Source organism: Rhea pennata, chromosome 1, assembly GCF_028389875.1.
Source record: "Rhea pennata isolate bPtePen1 chromosome 1, bPtePen1.pri, whole genome shotgun sequence".
Taxonomy (NCBI): domain Eukaryota; kingdom Metazoa; phylum Chordata; class Aves; order Rheiformes; family Rheidae; genus Rhea; species Rhea pennata.
In genome coordinates this window covers 132303758-132328749 of record NC_084663.1, presented here as the reverse complement: position 1 = coordinate 132328749, position 24992 = coordinate 132303758, and the positions used below count along the sequence as shown (strand labels likewise).

The following is a 24992-nucleotide window of genomic DNA, read 5'->3' as shown; positions in this document are numbered from 1 at the left end:
TGCACTGTTTTACAGTGTGCTTATCATAAGAGAAGAAAGTTGGTAAAATCTCCAGTTTCCTCAGTAAAAGCATAACTCTTAGGAGCTATTCTTGTGGGCTTGGGAATTCAGTGTAATGGAGAACTAAAAGCATATGAAAGCTGTCTTCAATCAAATTTTCAATGCTTTTCAGAACTTGAAGATAGTTATAGATTGTGTTGTTGGGGGAGATGAGACAGGGCTAATAAATGAGCATCAGCAATTGCTGAGAATTCCTATGTATTTCTAAACAGATTCTTTTCTGCATTCTGTACAGTTGTTGATCTTATGCTTGCTGGCAACATAGATATATTTTGAATCATCCAGCTTTTCCCTGTGCTGCAAAATGCAATGCTTCAACTTTCCTACTGGAGGATAATTTTCAGTATTCATACTTCTGTGCTTGGGTGGGGATAAGGAGATGGGCCTAGGGGCCTCCCTGCCTGTGAGAGCTTGTGTTGGGCTTTGGTTCCAGATACCTCTTGGTGTGCTCACAGTGCTAAGTAGAAGAGCTGGGAGCAAGCACAGATGCTGAGCTGTTCACTCTGCTGTAGACTCTTGGCTTGTGTCCTGGATTTTGGGGGGCTATTCCAACCGGTTCTGACCACAGCAAAGCCTGGCTTTTGGGGCTAGCTAATGCCAGAGGCCACTCCCAAAAGGTAGTGTCAGTGCAGCCTTACTTTTTGACCTTCTGGTCTCCCATAGTTGCACAGTGTAATTCCAGTGCTTAGTACTCTTGCATTCACCCTCATGCCACATTCCAGGGCATGCAGATACAGGCACCTTCTTGGTACAGAATACTTCTCTGATGGACTGTAGCAGAGCCCCACTTCACTTCATATGAAATCACTTCACTTAGTATGAAATAAGTTCTTGGTTAAAGTTCTAATACAATATAGGTGCTAAATTGTGCCATAGAAATACAACTGATTTGTTGAGAGGAGCTATCCGGGAAAGAATCCTAAGTTTAATAAGGAATTAAAAATCTGTGATACTACGTCTTGAAACCCAGGAAGAAAGAACATCCGTGCACAGAATGGCTGAATATTAAGAGGAGATGTCCACTTACAAAATATATATTTTTTTTAAGGTGGTGTTAATTCATGTAAATAAAGATTGCTTATTGCTTTCTTTGGGTACATTCATTGCAATCTACACTCCAGTTCATACTAGACTCCTTTGCATTGGAAATGGCTCACTTTAGCCATTCAGGTCACTGTCTGTAGTAGTGTGAATGAATATACTTTCTCATGCTTTGGCAGTCCTACTGAATGAATGCTGAATTGGTCAAGAGTAGCACATGTGGGAGAGCTTTTACTGTGAGTTTTGGGACATTAGCAGTCTTGTGTTCGTGAACCATATGCTTTACAGATCACTCCCAGAAACTGCATATACCCTTTTAAACCCCCTTAAACAACATGTTTTTGTTAAATGAAAGTATTGTAGTTTCAATTAATTGAAACAGAGTAGAAAAAAAGCTGATAAACTTATTAGACTAATCTGTTACCACTTCTGCTGTGATCCCACTTCCCACCCCTCAAAAAAAAAAAAAAAAAGAAAAAGAAAACAACAAAAAAGAAAAAACAGTATGCTTTTGGAAATGAAGTAACTTGTAGTTAAAAGCAGAACAAAAATTGTGGTAAAGGCTACCTTGTCTGGATTTGCTACCTCATGCTTAACAATCGTGAGTTGTTTCCGGTATGGATGGTGGAGCATTAATGGGTACAAAACCCTCACAGTGAGTTGAGAGGCAGTAGCTAGCTCAAGGAAGGGATGAAAGATGCATGTGTCATTGCTGTATGAGGGGTACATGTATACACACATGTATATGTACGTGCACACAAACTCACACTTTTTCAACCAGCCAGAGCTGAGTGAGCCACTGCAAGACAAGGATGCACAACTGATGTAACAACAAGTCAGGTGCTAATCCCAAGTGAAAGCAACTATTTGAGATGAGATAGTAGTATGTTGCCACGTGGTGTCTTCAGTCCAAGGTCTGTGGAGATAACACCTCTATCCTTTACAGTTGCCCTATGTTACAGATTGTTGAATTGTAGTCCCTGCCCTTGACAAAATTTTGTCTCTGACAAAGGTACAGTGTGAACGGTTCAGTGGAGGGCTGCAGTTGTTAAATGAATTGGAGCTGATTTGGGGATTAAGCCAAGCTTTCCTGTTCATTACCAAAGCAACAGATCCACGTTCTTCTTTGTCTGAAGTTAAGCAATCAAAAGTCACATTTGGCAACTCTACCTGGTCCATTTACTTTATGATCTGCTCTGACAAAGGACTTAATTGAGGAGAGTTCAACTGAAAACACTTATTAATCAGATTGTCAACACGTGTAGGTGAAATAGCCATTCACACTCCAGAGCTAGGCAGGAAATTACTCATGTTAGCCAGTCAAGTCATTGTCTTTAGTGGTAGGAATGAATATACTTTTCTGTGCTTCACCAGCCCTATTGAAAACACTGAACTGTGGAACAGTAGCACATGCCTGAGGGCTCTTTCTGTGAGTTTTAGAATCTCAGCAGTTTTCTTTTCCTGAGCTATATGCTTTCAGAGAAGCACTTCTCACTCAGAGAAGCTTTATATACTTTTCTAGGGCCCCTTCAAGCAGTTTATTTTTTGTTGAAGTATCATTTACTGTAGTGTAAAACTGGACAGTAAGGGAAAAATGTCATGAATGTGAAGTTCATATCTTGTTCACTGTATGTAGTGCTTTATGCAAAGCAATAAGGTACAATACATCTTTACAGAGAAAATAATGCAAACCATTAAAGGAATCCAAGGTGAGGAAAGGATCATTAAACTAGTCTTAGAAACTGCTGGGCATCTTCTCAGTTAATATTGTATTTTGGTAATATCTCTGCTTGTGAGTAACCTTCTGTCATATGTTGTGTGTATGTACAGCAGTTTAGATTTTTTTCCCTCCATTTCTTGTACTTTTGTCTTTCTCACACAATCCACCCCCTTATACATCTCAGTAGTCCCTCTTTTGTCATTTGCCTAGTGAAATCTTTTAAAAATGCATAAAACCCCAAATTTAGACAATTTTCATTTTTTACAGTAAAAGATTATTTAGAAAAGTGCTGACTTCTCCCATGTGCACCTAAGTTCTAAGCTTCCCTGTTCATGTCTGAATTCTTGTTTACAGTAATGTGATCTTATTGGCACTTGACTTAAAATAAATGTGGCACTGTGTGAACAGTGGAGATTGTTCTGTCTGTCACTGAGATGACGATGAATGTGTTTACTTAACACTGTGAAGGCAGAGGCAAGTGTTCTTTTCACTCTTTTTTTTTTTTTTTTTTTTTTTTTTTTTGAATGTTAGTGCTTTGCTAGCCATTCTTTATGATAGTCAGTATATTTTAAAAGGATGGGGTGGGCATTCCTCCAGGCTAAAATGTTGCATTTTACTCACTGAGTAAAATCCCCCCCAAAGGGGGAGGATGCTATGAAGAACTGGAAGAGGTTGCACTGCAAATCAGCAACCACTACAAACTGGCAACTGCTTACAACAACATCACCAGAATCTGCCACCCTTTACGAGGGTAGCGTTCATTGTTTTAATTTCCTTGTTATGTAAAAAGAAAACAGGAATAACAGTCTAATGGAAAATTGTGAGTGCTTAATTGCTTTTAAGGTTGCTATGCACTTTGAATTTTATATGAAGACTGTTAATAAAGAAAGATTCTGTATACTGTATTAAAATAATGCCTTTATTTATACACACACACACACACACGCTGGGATTTCCCACTATAAGCACATTTATGCTTCCTCCCTCATTATGTGTAATTTGACAGATAGTTTTAGATATATTTTTTTTTTTTTTCCTTGGCAGGCTGTTTTTCAAATGCTTAAATTACTGTCATGAGTCAGAGTTAGTCTGTCAAGAGATAAGTTTTGACTGGGATGAAGAGGGCTGTATAGATACTGGTCTTCCTATACAGTCCTGTCCCCTAGGAGAGAAAAAGAAAAAGAAGAAAAATCTTTGTTTCAAGTATGTAGAACTGCAAGGTTTTTTTGCTCCTCAATTTACATAACTAAGGATATATATTTTTGCATAGGAGGCAAAAGAGAGAGGTAGGATGCAAAAAAGAGAATAAGAATTTTCAAATTAGGAGGAAGCTTACCTGAAACTTTTTTCATCATTTCAAATAATTTTTTTCTTAATTCATGCAATTAGGATTAATTTTTAATGTCTGTGATGTTCCTGTTTTTTGGGTAGCAAGATACAGCGCTGTAAAGATACAATGCAGTTTCAGTAATTAAGTGACTGGACTAAAGTTCATATACAAACAAAAAACTCCTCTGAGTACTACAGTAAAAGATATGGTATATATGCAAATACAGCAACAGTGGGCTATGGTACTGTGCCAGCCTGTTCTTCATATGCAGATTTTGTTCCCTGATGGAAAGAGGATCCCTCCTTATGCTTGGAGTGTTCCTCATCATTTTTTTGAAAGTAAGTGCAAACATACAGCAAAGGTATGACGGGTATCTTGGAACTAGGAATTAGTTTTTCAGTCAGACAAAATGCTGAGGGGAGAATTGTGATGAAACTCCTATTTTTTCTAAATTTTTCCATCATTTGGATGATAAAGCATTTTTTTGCTGTATTTTCATAGGTAGAAAATGCCAAGCTATGTTATCACAGTTCTTAGAATTCCCCCCCACCCTCAAACTATTTTCATATGAGAGTTGCTGCTGAAGACCTGCATTCAGATATGTTCTGCTAAGTAGATAAGTGGAGAGCAACAAAAGTCAAAACAGCTTGTGCTGATCTCTGATTTAAACTAGTGAGTCTTCTGTGAGTTCAGCTTTGGTCTGCTGTTATTGCCTTAACAGTAGCAGTCTGGTGCCTTTTGAATGCAGAGTTGTGATGCTGAACTGCTGTATGTTTAAATCTTTAGAGGCTTTCTAGTTTATTTTAGGTAGTAGATTTCCAACCAGGTAACTTCTGACCAAGGTATAACTAAGCTGGATTTGTATCATTTTCTTTGAATCAGTTTTTAAGGTTAAATCAAACTTTTTTTGCAGTAGTTGAGCTGTCTGAGAGCAAAGACTACTAGCTGGATTCTGAGAATTTGAATTGCTACCCCACTATACCCTTCCAGTCTGCTACATACCTTTTATCCTTTCTTCCACAGATGTCAGGACATTGTTATTCCAGTGAAATTAAAAATGAGACAAAATAAATAACGATTCTGTGATGTTAGTGTCTTTATATTATAATGCTCTCTATCATATATAAATCCGAAGTTGCGCAGTTGTGCTTTTTAAAGCAACCCTCCTGTCTGCCTCTCCTTGCCTCTGTACTCCCAAAAGACCTTAAACAAGCCCAGTAACATCCTGTACTGAGAAAGCATTTCATCCAGTCACAGCAGAAAAAAAAAGACAAATCATATGACAGCTCTTTGATGTTCCTTTTAGGAAAGCAACTCTGAGTTTAAAGAGGATCTTAAGTCATGGGATGATTAATCTGCTACTGGCATGTTACTTAGTTGGGTAAATCTCAACTGCTGCAGTATGGGAATAAACTGATGTTTTTCATAACAGTGCTAAGCTTTCGGACTGTGCCAGATTTCAGACAGAGCAGTAAGAGTGCCATCTAATGAATTTTAAATGCTGGAGTGTAGCAGTTCTCAGAGCCTGGAGCAAGTCCACTGGCTTCACTAGAAATGTGCCTTTTCACTGTAAATGGCTCCATCTGCAGCCTACTGAAATACCTGTACTTTCATGTAGTGAACTTATGTATTTCCCTCTTCTCTTCTTGTCCCTCTCCCGCGCATTACAAACTATATGCTTTCTAGCGACAATATCATTTAAACAGAACAAGGAAAAAGGCTGAAAATAACTACTGAAAATTAGACTTAAAAGTTGATATTTTCCTCCTTATTCCAAATATCAGTGTCTGTGTCTTCCTACTAGTTTTCGGGTCCTTGCTTCTGTCATGATGTGCAAATTATCATATTCTAATCAGCCTGTATTACTTCATTTAGTATTTTTTTTAATATCATTTTACCTTTGTCTGAGAAACTGTCCTTTCCTTTGGGTGGGGTACTTACCTCAAGTATACCTGATCTGGCTCTGCCTGTTTCACTGTAATCTCTCATTAACTGTTCAGTGGATCCCAGCTGTATGTTAAAGAAAAAGAACGCTACTCAAAGTCCCACTAGCTAGTCTACTAAAGTAGGAAGCAGCTGCATGGTGGAAAAAATTGTCCCACTGAACTGAGACCTCCCAGCGAAGCATCCCCTTGCCCTGTGCCTCCTGTATATAGAGGTTAGGGCTTTCTCCAGAGCTGTGCCCGCCCTCTATGCAGAACACTGAGAGCAGCTGGGAGAAGCAGGCTCCTAATTTGAGTTCCTTGGCTAAGCGAGGTGTAAAGTAGAATATAGTCATAGAGAGAAGCACTAAAAATTCTGTAGTCAAGTAGAGACTGTGAGCCTTTAAATAGTACTAGGGACTCTTTGCTAGTGATGGAAAAGCTACCTTATGATGTAAGATGTTGTGGTTGGAAAGTACAGTATGAAGTGGCTTTAGTGTCACAAGTTCTGGACTGTATTGGCTACCAGTGAGTCGGGCACAACTGCCTAAAACGCCCAGGTAAAGCTGCTTTTACCTATTGGGCTTCAGAAAAGCTGCTTCTACTGTGTCTTGATTTTTGGCAGGAGTACAGTAGAACAGCTTTGGAAGGTGCCCCTAAATACTTTCTTAAATAACCTGTAAAAGAGAAATCAAAAGCTGCTCCAGAAGCGTCTTGAAACCTGAAAGTATTTATACAGTTATTCAACAAACTAGCTTGCAAAACTGTTTTCTTAAATAGTAACAATAATAAAAACCAAAAAGCCTGTACTTACTACTTGGCTCTTTTCTGGTCATCCTTTCTTCTGTGTAAAGTAATAAGATATTTAATTCAGTTCAGAGTAATTTCTTGGTAATGGGGATAATTTCCTGGGTTTACAGCTATTCTGAGGTATAGTTTAATTGCCATTAGAGTACAAATATTTTTCTGTCAGCAATCAAAAATATTTGGAGGGAGGACACCTAGTGGACAATCACTGAAATATAGATAAGTTCACTAAATGAGACAATTTGCAGTTACTTAGGAGGGAAAAAGGGCTGGAAGTGTGCATACTGTATAGAAAGAGCTTTTCTTTGAAGGCAAGATCTCTGCATATATAAGGTTTTGCCTAGGAAAGTCTGAGACTTCACAGGCTCTTTTGAAGTAGTGGCTCCCCTTTTTTCCTCTCTGTTGTGTTAGCTTAAATCACAGCTGCAGATCGTTGTTATTTAAAGCAAGTTATGGTCTTCAACAGTGCAATAAAATGTTTATATCACTGAGTTGCTTAAGTCACTTTAATCTATCTTAGCTCAATCATGTCATAGTTACCAAAAATTACAGTCCTCTTAAATTACATTAACAGAATACTTAGGAATTTCTCTTCTAACTGCAACCAAGGGGATGTTTTCTCCCCAAGGCTTCCTTTAGCATGCAAGAGGTGGTATTGGAGTCCCAGCTGCTTTGAAGCTGAGTTTAAAAAAGTTGCTCTAGAAAAGCCAAATGGAAAGGTAGTGATGGTGGAAGATATGGGGAGGCCAACTGAACTTTCTGTCTTAACAGAAGGATTAGTTTGTTTTTTGTCTTTGAGGCTAAGTGGAGTTAAAGAGCAGAAAAGCAGGGGATTGGGTGACTTCAGGCATTTGGAAAAGTGTTTACAACCTTACCTGAGGTTTCTCTGCGTTGTGCTGAAGAACCACCATCTCTCAGTCCCCCTAGCTTTTGCTGTACTTTCACTGTTCTTATCTCCTCCTCTGTCATTTTTTTTCCAGCATGCGTCTTCTCCTCTGTTACTCCAGTTCTCTAGTTCCTTTGTAGTCCTTCTGTTTCTTTTTACATTTTTTTCTTCCTCAGTATAAAGTGGATATAGCCTCTGCTGATTTTTTGTCTTTTCCCTCACCCCTTATCTTTTACATTTTAAACAAACAAAATGAGTTCTTCAAAGTCCTCTATTTGTCCATGCAGTACCTAGCATGATGAAGCCCTATTCTTTGATCTTTGAACACTGCTGTAATAAATGCAATGTGCAGTAGTACTTTTGCCTATACTTGCATTTCTAGAGATTTTGCTGTTTTAACTTCTTTGGTAGTCAAAGCCATAATTGCTCCAGGACAATGTTTGTTGTTGCTTATTCTGCAAACTTTTATTCAGCTCTGAATGTGAGTATTGTCTTTGTAAGTAGCTGCAATAACCTTAAAAAGAAAAAAATAATCTTCATAAAGTGAGAAGAAAGATGGAGGGGAGGGAGCATGTCCAGTCCAGTTGTTTTCTTGAGGCTTAATTTCATATAAAAAAAAGGAAATCCATCCAAGCTAGTATATTCTGCCTTCTACTTTGCCCCTCTCTTCCCCCTTGGCTGTTTTCATTTAATGCCTTGTTTTATTGACTTGCAACTTGTTGACTTTATTAGTTATACAGTGATTTGCGCGCTCTTGCAACTTAGGCTTATTGCTTGGTGACTTCTTGAGGATGAATGGAGTTGGAACTATCAATAGCTTCAGTAGTTGATGGACTGCTGGAAAGAAAAATGTGCATTCTGAGTTTATTGTAATTCATTTAGGACTTTCTGACTGTAATTTTTATTAATAAACAAAATCATAATCACTGTCTCTTTTTTATTTTGTAGCTTTGCCAATTTGAGAATTCACCCTCATGGACTAGTGTTGGTGGATCTGCAGAGCTACAATGATCATATGAAAGGAAGAGAGGAAACCGATAAGGTATGGGTGCTGCTTCCCTTGCTAGGCTTAAGAGATGGATGGGGACCTTCTTTTTTCTTCAGGTGTGTGAAAGAATGTCTTACTGCAAGTTAATCCGAGTGCTTACAGATGAGGAGTAAGTAATACATGGTATAGTTGCATACATATATGAGTGCACATGCATTTGCATGTCCTGGGTATTATGTCCTTTGATGTGAAAGGTATAAGGACATAGCTGCCTCAGCCCTCAGTTTCCTACAGGCACCCAGGACAGTGAGAAAAACATGATGCCTAGCACAATATAGTATTGGTGTATTAGTTTTTTTTCTTATATGAGGGATGAGGAGCCTGTATAGTCAAAACTTTTTCCCCCCAAAAAGAGGGAAAAGGAGGGGGAAATCATCATTTTTTTCATGATAGAGTTCCAGAGTTCCCTCTTTACTTGTTTCTGAAAAGTCTGGCCATGTCATCCAGGAGGACAGCTAAATGAAAACACAGTAATGAAAACTGTTGTAAGGTAGACAGATTTGCTAGGAATGAAGCTGAGGAAATCAGCTAGTTTTTCTTAGATTTCTAGTGTTACGTTGGGAAGACTTTCATTGCAGGTGCTAATTCTTTATTGCCCTCTAAATAGCCTAATTTAACAGATGTTTTGCATTAAGTGATCACTTCTATAAATTCCACCTTTCTTGTTTGCTGTTTTTTCAGCTTCTAAACAAAGTAGAAGAAAGAATGAAAGAATTGTTTCATGGCAATATAAAAAGAGTGAAGCGGTAAGTTCATATGTGTACTGCCACATGTGATTTGATTACCTAGTTGTTACAGGTAATAGGCTGAATTGTGCTTTGCTATACCGCTATAAATCAGTAGCGTGGAGTCTGTTTTTTTTTTTTCTTAATATCTTGAAATGATTTTACCGAAGAATTGAAAGTATAGCTGTAAAGATTGTCCTTATGTTAAACATGATTTCCAGTGTTGCTAGTTTAGGTGTGGATGATTTCTCTTGTTATTTTCTGCAGTAGCTGCATTCAGTGGTGGGAACAGTGGGAGCAATGGTGCAAACAGAAAGCACAAGGAGGTGCTGGGGTGGCAGCAGAACAGGGACCTCTCCTTCTAGGCCCCATCTCGCAGTCCCTAAAAAAGGCAAGCAGAGCTGGGCTGGTGATGGTGATCAGGGTCAGCCACAGCACCATGGCTGTGAGGCAAGGCTGTGGTGACGGTATGGCTCTGAGGCCAAGCCAGGGGGTCAGGATAGGCAAAAGATGTGGGCAGGCGCAGGCATAGCTGCATTGTAGCTCAGGCAAGGACTGAGGGTGAGGACCAGAGCTTAAATGCGGCTGCTGAACCTCTGGGCAGCTAAACCCCTAGAAGGAATGTGTATGCTCAGGGCCCTGCCAAGAAGATTGAAATAATTTGTAATAAAGCATTTTTTAAAAATTAATTTAATTGAGGGAGGATGATAAGACTGTGTTAATCAAGATGACAGAAGACTTGCATTACTTAAGCTGTATATCATATAACATTAACTATGGATAGTTGGTTGTCACTGGGAGAACGTTTCCATTGGAGTTCCCCAGGGATCTTGAAGGGGTACCCACAGCTCACGTGGCTGCCTTCCGAGTGACTACCAGTGACCTGCAGCTTGGAACAGAAGGAGCACTTACTGTGTTAACCTGCTGGAAGATGTTGCAGGTATTTTAGAGAATGTGTTCAGAAATTGAAGTAATTTTTTTCTTCTTTTTATGTAAAATCAACAAGATTCAATAAAACCAAGTTCAAAGCTCTAAAAGAGGGAGCAAACTGTAACCCAACAACAACTAAGGAGTACTATAGCAGAAAAGAATCTGAAAGTTATGGGTCACTGCAAATAAAGTGATAGTGATTTGCAAACTAATCTTACACATCAAAAAGTAAATACTGCCTTTGGTGTTTAACAGGACTGTTGTGTATAGAACAGAGAAGCAGTTATTTTGCTCTGCTCAGTCCAGGTGAAGAGTCACCTGTAGCACTGTGTGCAAACATAAATCACTTTCTGTACATGCATATGACGGAGAAGGGTGGGGTTTTTTTTTTGAGGATACTTTAATACAGAAATAGATTACACTGGGAGTTTGTGAATCCCTATGAGAGCAGCTTGTTAAAAAACAGTTAGACAAAAATCTTCCTGGAATGTTCTAGATATATTTGATTACCTCAGTATAAGAAGACTGACCTCTTAGAATGGTAGATTAGGAAGGCATCTTGTAACATTTACTCCTCATCTCTTTTTAATTTTCTTTATATTATTCTAGTGTTTCATTTTAGTGAAGCTGTGTTGTGAAGTAATGCTGCTGGAAATCATTCCTTTTTGTTTTTTTGTAATAGATTTGTTCTTGCTTTCAGCATGTACTGCCATCTTGTGGCTTGTTGAAGATAGAAAATATTTCTGATTTTATTCAGAATCTGTAGGAAATTGAAAGAACCTTTTCATGTCTGGCCACCTGCTGCATCCTCCCTTGCAAAAACTAAATTTTCAGAAATCATGTATGCATGGGAAACTTGATCAATTTTGTGCCTGCAGGTTTTGCATAAAAATAAATGCAGTTGTTTTGAATAGCCATTTCCATTTCAAATGTATTTTGTCTTTTCAGTGTCATACTAATTTGAACCATATGTCTATTTGGAGTTAAAACCCCCAAACACAGTAGTGTGTATTTTGTCCAGATGCCTGAAATACATTTAAAAAGTGGATGTAAACTATTAGCTAAGACTTTATGTGTGCAAATATCAAGGGTTGTGCTTAGACACTGTAAATGTGACCTGACTCAGTTTGAAATCCTATAATAGTTCACTTCAGTGTTCCTGCATGAGCTTAAAATGTTTCTAAATACAACTTCAGAAGGGCCAGGCTTACTAGTCTCAAAGAGTTAGCATTCTTAGAAGAGCTGGAGATGGGAAGGGGCTTTGTTACTGGTTCTTGTCAGTGTTCTGCTCTTGCATTGTTCTACTTCTGTACTGTATTGTTTCCTAGTCAAGAGTTGATTATTCTGCAGAGGGTAGTATGTTACATAAATCCGCTCTGTGAGGGCAGAGATTGATTCACACACACATTGTAGAAGTAGCATATAAGGAAGAATCTTCAATACTTCAGTTGCACCTTAGCAAGCTGTGTGTATCTGACATACAGAATCTGACATACAGGATTCTTAAATCCCTTGAGTATTAAATCTTGCAAGTTTTGTTAAATAAAGCAAATAATATTTGCAAGCATGAATCTGTTATGCTGAATCCACAGTGTGTTAAAAAGAAAATTAAAAAAAAAATATATTCTCAAAGGTTTTGTAATCCCTTTTGCTCTTCTTTTTTCCCTCCTGCCCCAGATTGCCAACCATTTTGAGAGGAGGTGTCATTGATAGATACTGGCCAACAGCAGATGGGCGCTTGGTAGAGTATGACATAGATGAAGTTGTTTATGATGAAGATTCACCATATCAGAATATTAAAATTCTGCATTCAAAACAGTTTGGGAATATTCTTATCCTCAGTGGGGATGTTAGTAAGTATTATCTCAAACATTGAGGACTTTCTGCTTAAAACTGTGAAGATACTGTTTTCCATCTTGCTAAGATCATTTTTATAGATTACTAAGGGTTATGAGTTATGACATAGAAAGATAACATATGCATACATATATATTTTCTATGTATAATTTTTTCCCTGTTTGTTGTAAGTGCCACCTCATGAGGGCCTTTCTGTCACAGAACAGGCTACTTCATCAGTTTTCAGTATGTGATGGCATTTTAAAGAAGTGTGAAGAAGTGTGAGTTGATGGTGGGTGGGGGAAGTAAATCTGCTGCTCTCTTGACTCTCCAGCTATAATGATGGAATTACCACCTTAGTGAGATCAGCTGGAACAGCTCTATCTTAACCCATTTAGCTGCTTTGTTGCTGAGCATCTTTGGACTCTGTCTTCTTGAAAACTCTCAATTAAACTCTCAACTAATGAGAATTGAGACTCAGCTGTTTATGGGAGGTTCTTTAGTACTTGGTACCCACTGATTTCTGTATGAACTTGTGAAGAGATAGATTCTGTCCTTTCATGATGGATAAAAATACCATTTGCTTTCCTAGAAAATCTAGGGAACAAGGAGAAATACTCAGTCCCTCCGTATTTCTGCTGAGAAATACTGACTGAGGTAAATGAGGGATGTTGCTGTCTAGGGACAGAATAACTGACTTCAGGCTAGTAGGCAAGTAATTAAGAATTTTGACTACAGCAGTTTGAAACCACCAAAGATACCTCCAATTATTTAATTAGCTTTCTGCAGCTGCCGAGGGTACTTGTGTGCAGATAGCGGCTGTGAGTGTTTTTTTAATATTGAATTCATCAGCAAAGTATTTTCTAATTTGGTTAGAATTGCATCTGAATTAGCCAAATTAGATATACATATGTTGGCTGGAAACTGTCATCTGAGTTTCATATTAAAATAAAATTTTATTTGAACACCGTCACAACATGTATCACAAGTAAAGACACACTTTCCTTTCTGTTTATTTTTCACAGGCTTTAAAAATACTGTTCTATGCTCTCCTGTTATTGTGTACTTACAAACTAAGTGCTGATTGCCAGGTGTAATGTTAGGATACACAATCATGCTGCCACACAAAGTTTTGCCTTCCAGTTCAGATCTGTTATTGCAGCTAAGGAAAGTTATTGCCTGGTTTGAAAATAATGACGAATAAGCCAGGAAAAAGCCATGCTGCAAGACCCCTAAGTGGCTGGGTACTAGTGACTGTACTTTTGAGAAGGGATCCTTTGGGTGCATGTACGTTAGCTTTTATTTGACAGAAATGTGCTTTCAAAGCAAAAAAACTCCTGATTGTCTCTTGCTTTGCTTTGGTTTGCACTGTGGAGTGGTGTGAGGATGCATGAACTTGGATTCCTTTTAGATGAAACCATACTGAAAAGTTTACACCAGCATGATAGGTATTGTAATGTTTCTGTCCAATTATTTCTCTTCATTCCATTCAGATCTGGCAGAGAGTGACCTGGCATATACTCGAGCCATAATGGGCAGCGGAAAAGAAGACTACACTGGGAAAGAAGTGCTAATCCTAGGAGGTGGTGATGGGGGTATACTATATGAAATAGTCAAATTGAAGCCAAAGATGGTCACTATGGTAGAGATATCCTTTGACAAATGACTGATTTCAAATGACTGTTCATTTTAACATATTCAGTGTGCATTTTCTGCTGGAATCATAGGAATTTGTAGATAAATTTGATACTAATTTGCATGAGGAGATAGAGTCTAAATTTAAATTTTGGCTTGTCAGTTTGGAGAGAGCCAATGACTATATATTTGGACAGTGACCATGTAGTACATAGGTTCATGCTCCCAGTGCATTCTGTAACTTCTGAACTATTTTTTAAAGAAAACTATTAAAAAAAAATTGTAAAGATAAAGCAAACTTAATCAATGGAAATGTCAGGACTTGGTGAATTGTATTGGTGGCAGAATGATCTAATCCAGTCTTACATCATGAAGATGATGTCTTGCAGAAATAATGATGTAAATCAAGATTTCAGCATTCTCTAATTAAATATAATTTATAATGTAAACCCACTGTTACCATTACAATTTAGATAATTCTATATTTTGGTTCCTCTTTGCTAGAAACTAAAAATAATTGTTTTAAAAATGCAGTTTAAATTGCTTTAGTTTTTTTTTTTAATATACCATCCTATTTGTTTATATTTCAGCCTTTAACTATAAGATACCAGAAGTACTGGTTGGAAACAAAAACAAGCTGTTCTTAAATCTCTTACTGAAGTTGAGGATGAATATATAAGCTTGACTATTGCAATTTATATATCTTACTATTCCATTGTAATTTCATCTTCTTTGAGAATTTCTTTATGAAGGAAAAGAAACTTTACTGCCTATATTATTTCTGGAATGTGAAGTACCTTAACAATCTTCAAACATTGACCAAATGGTGATTGACGGGTGTAAAAAATACATGCGTAAAACATGTGGAGATGTCTTAGACAATCTGAAAGGAGAATGCTATCAGGTAATCTTTGTTCTGCTTTTATTGAAAGGAGCATTTAGATCTAGCCTGGAAAACTGCTGTGGGGAAAGTTTTTGGGGGAAGCCGCCTGATTTTCATCACTTTGGAAAGAATCCCCCCCAACATTTCTGAACATCAGTAGTTGGCAGTGGTGTTTGAATTGGAAGTGTACATTAGCTTCAAAATAGTTTACTCTCCATCGTCAAACTCTTAAAAAAAAAATAAGTATAGCCTTTAAGTAATGTGAAATGTGAGACCATATGTTGCCATCACAGAGGAAGCAGCAATAAAGATGCAGACTGTTGAATATCAGCTCTTAAACTGATGAAGAGATAGCAGAAGAAATGTTTATTTAAGCAAAGTTGTCCTGCACTGTTGAGAATATACTTGTATACAGATTTGTTATACACAGTTTTGTATTTTTGTTCAATTTGAGATCAAAATCCCATATCATTACATTCTTACTATAAAGAAAATATGTATGTAATCCTGCAGTTCAGGTTTTAATGTGCTCTATGTGTAGATCAAGTCTGGCTACTTTACTAGAAGTCTTTTTTTTCTGTTTTCGTTAATGTTCCTTAAGCATCTCATACATCAGTTTGCAGGTGTCAGTGGGAAAAAAAAAGTATGCAAAAAACTGAGAGGTGTTGCATGTTACCTTGCATGTGGACATTCATCCAAATAAGTTATCTTACTGGTATCTGGGAAACCAGTTAATATTGCCCCCATTTGGGGGAAACAGTGGTTACGCAGCAATCAGCAGCAGAGCTAGGAAGTTAAGTCCTGTGGTGCTTGTTGTAATTCCCACAACTGCACCTCCTTTCTATATGGGGTTAAAAGTTGAAAATGGAGCCTGTATTTAGACCCACATTTAATTCTTTTCTTTTCTCTTCTCTTCTCTTCTCTTCTCTTCTCTTCTCTTCTCTTCTCTTCTCTTCTCTTTTCTTTTCTACTTTCTTCTATCTTAATTCCTGTAAATCCATATTTGTTCCTTTATCTGATCAGTTCTAGGGTATTTTGAGAAATAACTTCAGTATTTCTTTCAGGTTCTAATTGAAGACTGTATTCCTGTACTGAAGAGGTATGCCAAAGAAGGAAGGATGTTTGATTATGTAATTAATGATCTGACAGCTGTTCCAATCTCCACATCTCCAGAAGAAGGTTAATCTTCTAATTTATTTTCCTAAACTTCTGAGGACTTTACACAGTTCTAATGCTGTGTTCCATGTTTATTAGCAATTTGCATCAAAAACATTTTGATTTTTGCCTTTTTTAATACTGAAAGGCAGTATGTATTTTAAGTCTGGGAGGCAGCGAATGAGAGAATGCAGATAATGCTTTTTTTGAATTTTTCTTCTTCAATACTGTAAAAAAATAAGTTGTATGCTTTGTTTCTTTTTTTTCTTTGGGGGGGGGGGGAGCACCGTTGTCTCATTCCAGGATAATGTGATCTCATGTAACTCATGAGAAAGAGTATTTGGAGAGTACATACTCCAAGCTATGCAAACTAACTTACCCTTCCTCCCCCACCTCACCTCCCCATACTCCAATGAATATTGGAGAAATATTCAGGGAATTACTCTAAAGAAAAAGGAGGTATTTGCTTCTACCCGTATTGCCACCAGACTTTGTTTATACCTATGGCATGGCTACTTTCTAAACAGGAGATATATGCAAGTACTCAATGTGTAATAATGAATAAGCCGGTGATGTGATGTTTTGTTTTGAAATCTTCCTCTATATGCAGATTCCACATGGGAGTTTCTGCGATTGATTCTTGACCTCTCAATGAAAGTCTTGAAACAAGATGGAAAATATTTCACACAGGTATGATATCTGGATGTAAAGAAGTTTTTCTGTGAACGTATTACAGTCTACATTTACCAGATATGTAAAAAAAACCCCAAAATGTCAAACATCTTTAAATGTAAAAATATAATTTCAAGAATCAGGCATACTACAGAACATTTTAAGCATAAGCAATTCTTGAAAAAGCAGAACAGATGTACTCTATAAACAGAAACACATTTTTTGTGCTAATGGCTCCAGCAGTAGAGTGTAAAATATGAAAATCAGTCATTTATAAAGGTATAGGAGAGTTTGACACTGGTGAAATAAATAAGAGGAGAAAATTAATCAATTGAGAGTAAATACTTTCTTCATGCTTTCTGTTCACTCCCAAAATAAAACTTTGATTTGCCTTCTGAAAAGCAGATTTAGAACATTTAGTTTATTTGTGTAATGTGTAGCATGAAAGAAATTTCTAGAGTTCAAATAAGACTTTATCCTCTTATATAGAGTTTCTAATCGAATTCCAATCACGTGGAAACAATTTAAGATTTATATACTTGCGACAGTATAGCCATCCCATGTGTAATATAATTGTGATAAAGCTTTCATCTGAAGATATTTTCTACATGTAATTCTGAATTTTGCACATATTGTATAAAAACAAGACCAGTAGACAGTTGAGTGAAGTGTAAGTCTCTGAACTTTTATTTGTTCTGCATAATGCAAACACCTTAACTAGTCATTGCTGTGTGTAGCATCCAGATGCAGCATTTTGAAATTTCTTGTTAAACTCTAAAATAGTTCTTAACCTTGCTGAAATTATGCATTTGAACTCCTTATTCCTATCAGAGTCAGCTTTCTGAGGTGTGTGAAGGAACTGAATTCAGTTAAACTGTTAATACTGTTAAGTTGGATGGATTGATAAAGAAATGCAAAACTTGTAGAGGTTTTTTAGCAATTTTAATTTGGTCCTTCATTTTAAAATGCTCTGGTTGTATGGGCAGGATAGATTCTTATTTTTGTGGTTGAAACGAGAGATATGACAAATACAGTCATGTCACACTGTAAATCCTAATAGTTTTTCTATTCTGTTAATAATAGTAGTATAACAATAACAGTGTAAGCAATTCAAGATCAAAGCCTGTCAGCAGACTACATCTTTTGGATAGAGCAAACACTTTTGTTGGAGTTGTCATGCCTATAGCATATGCAGTGAAATGAGCTTAATTTGTCTGTGGGTGTGTAAATGTGCATCTGTGGACAGGCGGGTGTCATAGGTTTGCAGAAGAGGACTCTGGCAAGTGGCCTGTGCTGCAAGCTGGCATGATGGCTGCACAGCAGGCTGTGTGCAGGAGTAACTGCCTTCAGCTAGTGTTCATCAGGATTTGTGCAGCCCTGCTGCCCATCCTGTCCTGATAGAAGGGAATAATGCAACTTCTTGAGCATCACTGCTTGCACAAGTAGAAGGTGTGGTGGTACTGAACCAGCCCTAATAAAGGTGGTTTAAGTTGTGAAAGTGTGCAATGAAAGTTTTTCTGTCTAAGAGCAATGGGATGGCACATGGCAGGACAGGGAAGAGATGAATAATACTAAAATCAAAGTGCCTTGTATTGGAATTTGTGGATAATTGGTAGCTAGTGCAAGGGCTAGAGTATAGAAGCGATTTGTTCTTTGGCAACTTCGTCTTTCAGAAGGATTTGAAAAGAGGAAAATAATACTGAAGCAAATAGCTGTCAGAGCTATTGTTGTATCTACTGATACACCTCCTTGCCCAGCTCTTTCAGCCCATTTGATAGTCCTTGTAGCCTCTTCCCAGTTGAGCCTGATAAAGACCACTGTAATCTGACCCTAGGAGGAACAGACTTTTAAGGACACTTTAAATAAAATCAGCTATCTATATCTTTCTTGAAATAGCTTTTGAATTAAATTAACTGAAGCTGGATATCCAAAGGATTTGGTTAGACTGTGGACAGAAGTTTAAACATTACCATTACCAACTTTGGTAGCTGAGTGTAGCTGTACACTGAAAACTCTTAGGATTTTGAATGTTCTGGTATGTTAGTTAATAAATAATAGGCTTTTTGGCTGTGTGTGTTAACATTGGCAATTCCAGTTACTTTTGTTCCAGGTGTCTATATCTAAAGTGCTCATCTTGGGTAGTAGGCTGTATTTTACTTGCTGAAGTAATTGCATTCCTTTTAAGGCAGCTGTATTTTAAAACTCAAGACTTAGGGTTTCTCCCTCTGTGTGTCCTCTCCCAAGTTTCTTGAGGTGTTTTTGGTTCTCTAAAGCATAAAATATATTAAATGTCATCAAGAAGAGCAGCTGGGGAAGATCCTCCAGTTTGTTAAAACCTTGCTTTAACTGGTATTAGGGAAATGCCTCACCTCATAGGAAAGATGTTGCAAAAGGGCCATTCTGTTACTGACCAGAAGCTGTAGTTACTTATTCTGTCTAGGCTTTATGTGGTACTAACGTTTCAAGTATCTGTGCAGTAGCTTGTCCTCTGATGGCCTTAACTGCAAAGGTTACCTTGTGTGTCTTGTTAGTGCTGATTATTCTTAGGGCTCAATAAATGCCTTATGCAAAAGTAGAACTGTTTACAAAATGCCAGCCTTTTACATACTGTATTGCTGCCTAACTCTGTAAATGCCACTGTCAACCAAAATAAGTGGAAGTGCCCATTACCTGTTCACATTTAGCTCTACTCAATTGTTGCAAAATGTTTCTCTTTAGCGCATGAATTGATTTGAGGCATTTCACAGTAGATAGCGTAATATACTTTTCTGTTATTACTAGGAGCAGACCACTGCAGGTGTTGCTCAGGAACACTCTCAGCAGACCATGTCTAGTGATCTCTAGAAGTAGTGCTCTGGAGTCCAATAGTGCTGGTTGGAAACAGTCTTTAAAATAGTTCTGGAAATAAAAATAATTGCTAGTAGGCTGGTGACATGGAAGCAGTCTATAGAGTGCTACAAGAAAGTAGTCAAGCACCTCAGGCTGCTGCATAACCTCATTCTGGTCCTATTCAGTATACTTTCCTGTAGCGTTCTAGTTACTGTTCGCAGCCTATTTGAGAATTAATTGAGCCTTTTGTGTGTGACACTGATACAGCTTTGAACTTTCAGAAATTTTTCATATTTCTTAATTATTATTAATGCTTGATAATATAGCATTCATTAACAAGGAAAAAAGGTCCCACTTGCCAAATGGTTACATAATGGTACTTCTGATTAATTAACTTAAAATACAAGTTCATCAAAGCCTCAGTGCACAGAAATAATCTGTTTTTGACATAATTGTGTTGAGCAGGTGGCTTGATGGCTTGCCTTTTCATCTGCAGGAGATGACAAAATGGATGGTGCTGTTGCTGTAACTGGCTATGAGTCTATGTTCTTCTGCACAGTTAATGGGTTTTCTAAAAAATATTGGCAGGCCGTAGATACTGATTAAATCTTGCGGGTTATAATGCAGGCACTCAACTTTTAGTTGTGCATCTGAAAATTTTTAAGGAAAGCTCCTAATGTTTACAGCTTCCTCTGATTCATATCCTTCATTTCAGTGGAAACCAAAGGGAATGAGGAATGGTATGTACACTTGGATCTGAGAGCTGAAAAGTGCTCTTGGATGCACAATTTAGTGTTCATTCAGTGTTTATGTGCAGAGACATGAAACACTGCATTTCCTCAATTTTTTAAGCCCAAGTCTTCCTAGAAATACTGATTAAAAGCAGTTAATCCTGATGCCAGTAGAATTGCATTAATGCATTGCATTGCAATAATGTCAAGTTGGCTGTAAAAGTTAAGTTTCACTGACCAAAGTTAAACATTGTAAAAGTTAAGTTTCACTTTATTATGAAATCACACTTTTTTGTAGCAGGATGATTTCTTTTTCATTTGTAGCTCACCTCATGAACATAGATCAGGCAAATATTCTGTTTAGCTAAAATAGTATCTGTGCTTGTCAGGAGTCAGCTTTATATTTCGGACACTCACACTTGTGTGTACTATAACATTACAGGTTATAAATTTCCTGGAGTTTTGGTGGTGCTAATAACTCTTATATGTGTGTGCCCCGTGTCGCTTTTCTTTTCCAAACCTACATGCTTCACTTTGCTTGAAATATAGTTGGCAGCCAGCCAACTAGGTTCTGATACAAAGTTTGCTATAAATTCTGAGGGACATTCTAGTAATTCCAGGAGCGTGTTAGATCAGGTCTTTGAAGGAAACAGTGTGTGGCTCCACCTCTGTTAGGGCTGGTTCAGTACCACCACATCTTCTGCTTGTGACTCGTGTGTGTGTGTGTGTGTGTGTGTGTGTGTGTGTGTGTGTTTTTTTTTGACAAAATACAAACTCAACAGCTGTAGCAGGCTTTAGAAATGTTGAGATTTTTTTTTGTCTAGCTGGTGTGATTTCTCAAAACAGGTTTGTTAATAGCAGTTTCTTTCTTTGTATGTCATTCCAGTGTTTAACCTGATTGTTTCCTTGGGATGTCTAGATGTGGTACTTGGAGCAGTTGTAAAATGCTTGTGCAGGACAATTGGTATTTTCAGAGGTTGGTAATTGTCCCTGATATAGAGCCATTATGTTATGAATGGTGAGAGAAATTAGATGATAGCTACTTTTCTCTAGGTAAATATAACTTACTTAGTTGTGCTTATCCTTTGAGACTTGCAAAATAGCTGTGTTAGCAGCAGTTTCTTTGTTACTCTGACTGTTCTCCTGCCACGCCAAGGTGTGGTGCTCAAAGTGCTGGTACATGATATCCTTCCACCACTAGGTGGAGGCTGATAACTAACATTGGCTAGCAGTTAATTAACATTAGAGAGAGACTGCCTGCAAAATACTGTTTATTTGCATTCCTAAGGGATACAGGAACATGTGCCCAATTTTAGGATGAAGGAGAGACTTTTTTTGCTTGTTTCAGCTCTGTAGAGATAGGAAAGATGATTTATAGATTTCATTCTCTGTTGCTTTAAGTCTATAGTAGATATTTTAGGGAAAAAAAAACGCACCTCTGTAATTGTTCTGCATATCCACAAATAATAGCCACAATGAGAACAAAAACTTTTTATGTTTCTGTGGGTGATAGCGTTGGTTTTCGTGTCCATGCTTTTTTAGATACGTCATCCACCTCGATAGACTTGCATTTACATAGGACCTGGATTTATAATACGCAAAGACAAGTGAGCTTCAGGATGCTCAACATGCAGAATTTGCAGCCCTATTTGTATATTTAAGAGTCTAGATTTCCTTATGAGAACTTGGAACTGAATGTAGTTTCACTACACTGATACTTAGTAATATGGCTTGCACTTGGTATTTCCTGAGGTCCAGTTTCCTCCTCCTTCCCCCTGCCCCCCAATCTGCTGATCTAAGCCTTTGAGGTTGAGCAGGCTGTCATTTTCAGTCTGTTTATGAAGGGGAACCTTTAAAAATACCTCTGTACAGGAATGTTCTCTTTCCTAGTCTGGGTAAAAACATTCCCAGGACTGCTCATGGGTTTGTGTTGGAATAAACAGTGCTAATCACCAGTGTGAAGGATCACATTTTTATCCTAGCCACATACACAGCCATCCACCAAGCTGTTGCTTCCTGACTGCTCTCTAATACAATGTGGCCTGCCCTGTAAGCGTCCAGACCACCGTGCTGTTGCTCCATAGTTACAGTCCTTTTTTTGGCTGCTGTGTGGGTTTTCTAATTAGCACTTCCACAGAGGGAGCAGGATTCTCCTTGCCTGCAACGTGAAAGGAGGCTAGAAGATCTCATGCATACGTGTGTGTGTGTGTGTGTGTGCATGCGCGCGTCTGTGATTTCTTGGCAGTTTGCCCCTTCAGAATTTTTATTCCAGGCATTTCTTTGTGTTACAGTGAGTTCAGTTTTAAATTAATTGATCATCTGTCTAGTGGAGACTTCTTCAATCCACTTGCCTTTATGATCTTCTTAAAAAACATTCCTGCCACACGAAGCTGAAACCTAGCTTTGATGTGCAAGGTCTTTCAGGCTGTAAGTATTCTCACTTCTTAGTTGTGCTGAAGGGAGGAAGGAATTAAACCTTGCCCATGTTCAATTCCTTCCCTTGTCATTACAAAATAAAAATACAAAGCCATGTTAAGTTTAAAGAAACAAAACCCTTCCGTATTACATTGTCACAAATGATATCCAGTAGCAATGACATGTAGAGATATATGTAAGAAACTAGGAAGTATGAGGCACCTTTCCATCTGCTTTCAAATCACTCGTTTACTTCCTAAGGTCTTAGGATAGTTTCTTAATTCTGAAATAAGTTTCTCTAAGTTTTACATGTTTGGTATTTGTAGTCTTTTCGTTTTCGCTGAGTAAAACCACATGACTCATAAGTTTATAAAATCCTATGCTGCGTGGCCCTAAGGAGGGGTTAATAATATGCTATCAGGTGGAATGTGCCTTACCTTTTGGTAAGTTGAGCTTGGCAGTTGTGGGTCTGATGAAGAGTGAAAATCGCTTATTGTCATTTTTATTTATTTATTTATTTTTATTCCCCCTGCTCTTGGATTACCACATTGTTTGCAGTGATTGATTTCTATATCACTAAAGAAGGGAGGAAGGAGAGAATGCTGAAATGGCAGTCTGGCAAAACCAAGTGCAGATACTTCTGTCTCACTGTATTCTTCCTAGTAAACTTCCTCTATAGTGGTTGTGTGCTCTGTAAATTACCTAGCAAAATTTTATATTTATGATTCAAATTACACACACAGGTTGGTGGTTTTTCGGGTTTTGTTTTGTTTTTTGTTTATTTTTGTGTTCAGTCTGATGTTGAAACCAAATTATATGCTTGGTGAAGGATGGCTGAACCAAATAACTGCTACATTGTCCTGGATAATAATAGGTTACTAAACAAGTACTACAGTAGTCTCTTCTGTGTTGTGCTTTATTCAGTTGTTCTGAGTTAGTGTTCATCTCTTACCTTTTTACAGACCTCTTCTGTTTTCTGATACCTATGTTGTTTTATTAAACCTGTCCTAAATCAAATAATGTATAGTTAATATAAAGCATGTGATCTTTCTTTACCAAATAGCTAAGTACACTTATATCAGTGGAGTAGGAAAATTATGATTAAATACATGTTTTATGCTTGTTTTCTTGAAAGAACTTTCAAGAATATGAAACTCAGTGGATAAGGTTTTTAAAGTTTTTCCATATTTGAAAACTTGAATTTTTTGCATTATAGTCAGAGGAAGACAGTAGAATGAAATTTCTTTTCACTTGCTTTAGAAATATGAGTGTTCATAGTGCATTATTGTGAAGAAAATTGTACTAATGGAAATTCCGAAATTCCCAAAGTAAAGTTCCCAAAGTCAAAATATGCTTTATACACTTTGTTTCTGCTTATAATCTGATGTTGCTATATAGAAAAAACAGTATTGAATAGGAGCTGTTTAGGCAGATTTATTTTAAATAAAATCTTTGCTCATTTTAGGCTTTGCTCCTTATGGATGTTTGTCTTTATGTGCACAGCTATCAGGTCAAACTCATCTTAGTTCCTTGCTTTGTGAGAATTTTGAGTGCTTTTCAGTTGTGTTTGTGTGTCCTAAATTGTGCAGTTAATTATTTTAAGATTTCTTAAAAAATCTAGGAGTGCTTCAAAACAGGAATTGAACAATAGTAAAATGCTAATTCCTTCAAGTCTGCTATCTGGGAGTTCAGTATTCCACAGTGTGCTAGCACAACAACTTAGACGCATGAAAAGTAGGTAATGTAGTTGTTTTGAAAGTGTTAAATAAATCTTTTGTTTTTATGGTCCTGTGGTCTTTGGCTTCAGTTTCAAGCTAGGGGACTTAAGGTCGTAACTTATTGGATATTTTAAGTGTGTCATTTCTTAGTTGAACCATCTGCATTCTTTCACAGTCAGATGCAAGTCGGGCACATTATCTGAGGGGACAAGATACCTTGTTTAATCCTTGAAAAAATACATATGTGCAAATATTTCCAAAAGTTGTTCAGAGCAGAAAGGAGATGCTGCCATGCAGTAGGGAGGCTCTATTGCTTTAGCCTTGCTTTATCTTTTCTTTTTTCTTATAAAGCTAAGGTCATTTAAAGATCAAAAGCAGTACTCTGCTAGGGTTATGCTAGAAGGCTTTTGGCCTCTCCAATCATGACTTGAAGGAATCATTCTTGAAACCAGGAAGTTGACTATGCTAGTAGATTGCTGTTTCTTCCATTAAATTTTTGACAGAAAAAAGGTCTACTCAAATCTATCTATTGCATATTTCCCTACTATTAAGACTACTGTTATTGTAAATTTCTGTAGCTTGGGTCTCTTGCCAACATTTTGGGGGACTTTGCCTTGTATGTTAGGTAATGAGGAAGTGCATATTGATT

At 37.4% G+C, this 24992-nt stretch overlaps 1 protein-coding gene and 1 long non-coding RNA gene across 2 annotated transcripts in view; one reads left to right on the top strand and one right to left on the bottom strand.

The window, feature by feature from the left end:
• Positions 1 to 24992, top strand: part of SMS (spermine synthase) — a 56273-nt gene that overhangs the window by 22696 nt on the left and 8585 nt on the right. The window contains exons 3-9 of the mRNA XM_062600419.1: positions 8715 to 8808; positions 9496 to 9560; positions 12147 to 12322; positions 13799 to 13955; positions 14757 to 14844; positions 15888 to 16002; positions 16589 to 16668. Coding sequence (XP_062456403.1) covers positions 8715 to 8808; positions 9496 to 9560; positions 12147 to 12322; positions 13799 to 13955; positions 14757 to 14844; positions 15888 to 16002; positions 16589 to 16668 — 775 coding nt within the window. The remainder of the gene's footprint in view (positions 1 to 8714; positions 8809 to 9495; positions 9561 to 12146; positions 12323 to 13798; positions 13956 to 14756; positions 14845 to 15887; positions 16003 to 16588; positions 16669 to 24992) is intronic.
• LOC134139608 (uncharacterized) lies at positions 3747 to 5335 on the bottom strand. The gene is made up of 3 exons (XR_009958220.1): positions 5154 to 5335; positions 4158 to 4264; positions 3747 to 3983 (listed from the first exon to the last, which is right to left on the bottom strand). It is a non-coding gene; the product is annotated as an uncharacterized LOC134139608 (long non-coding RNA).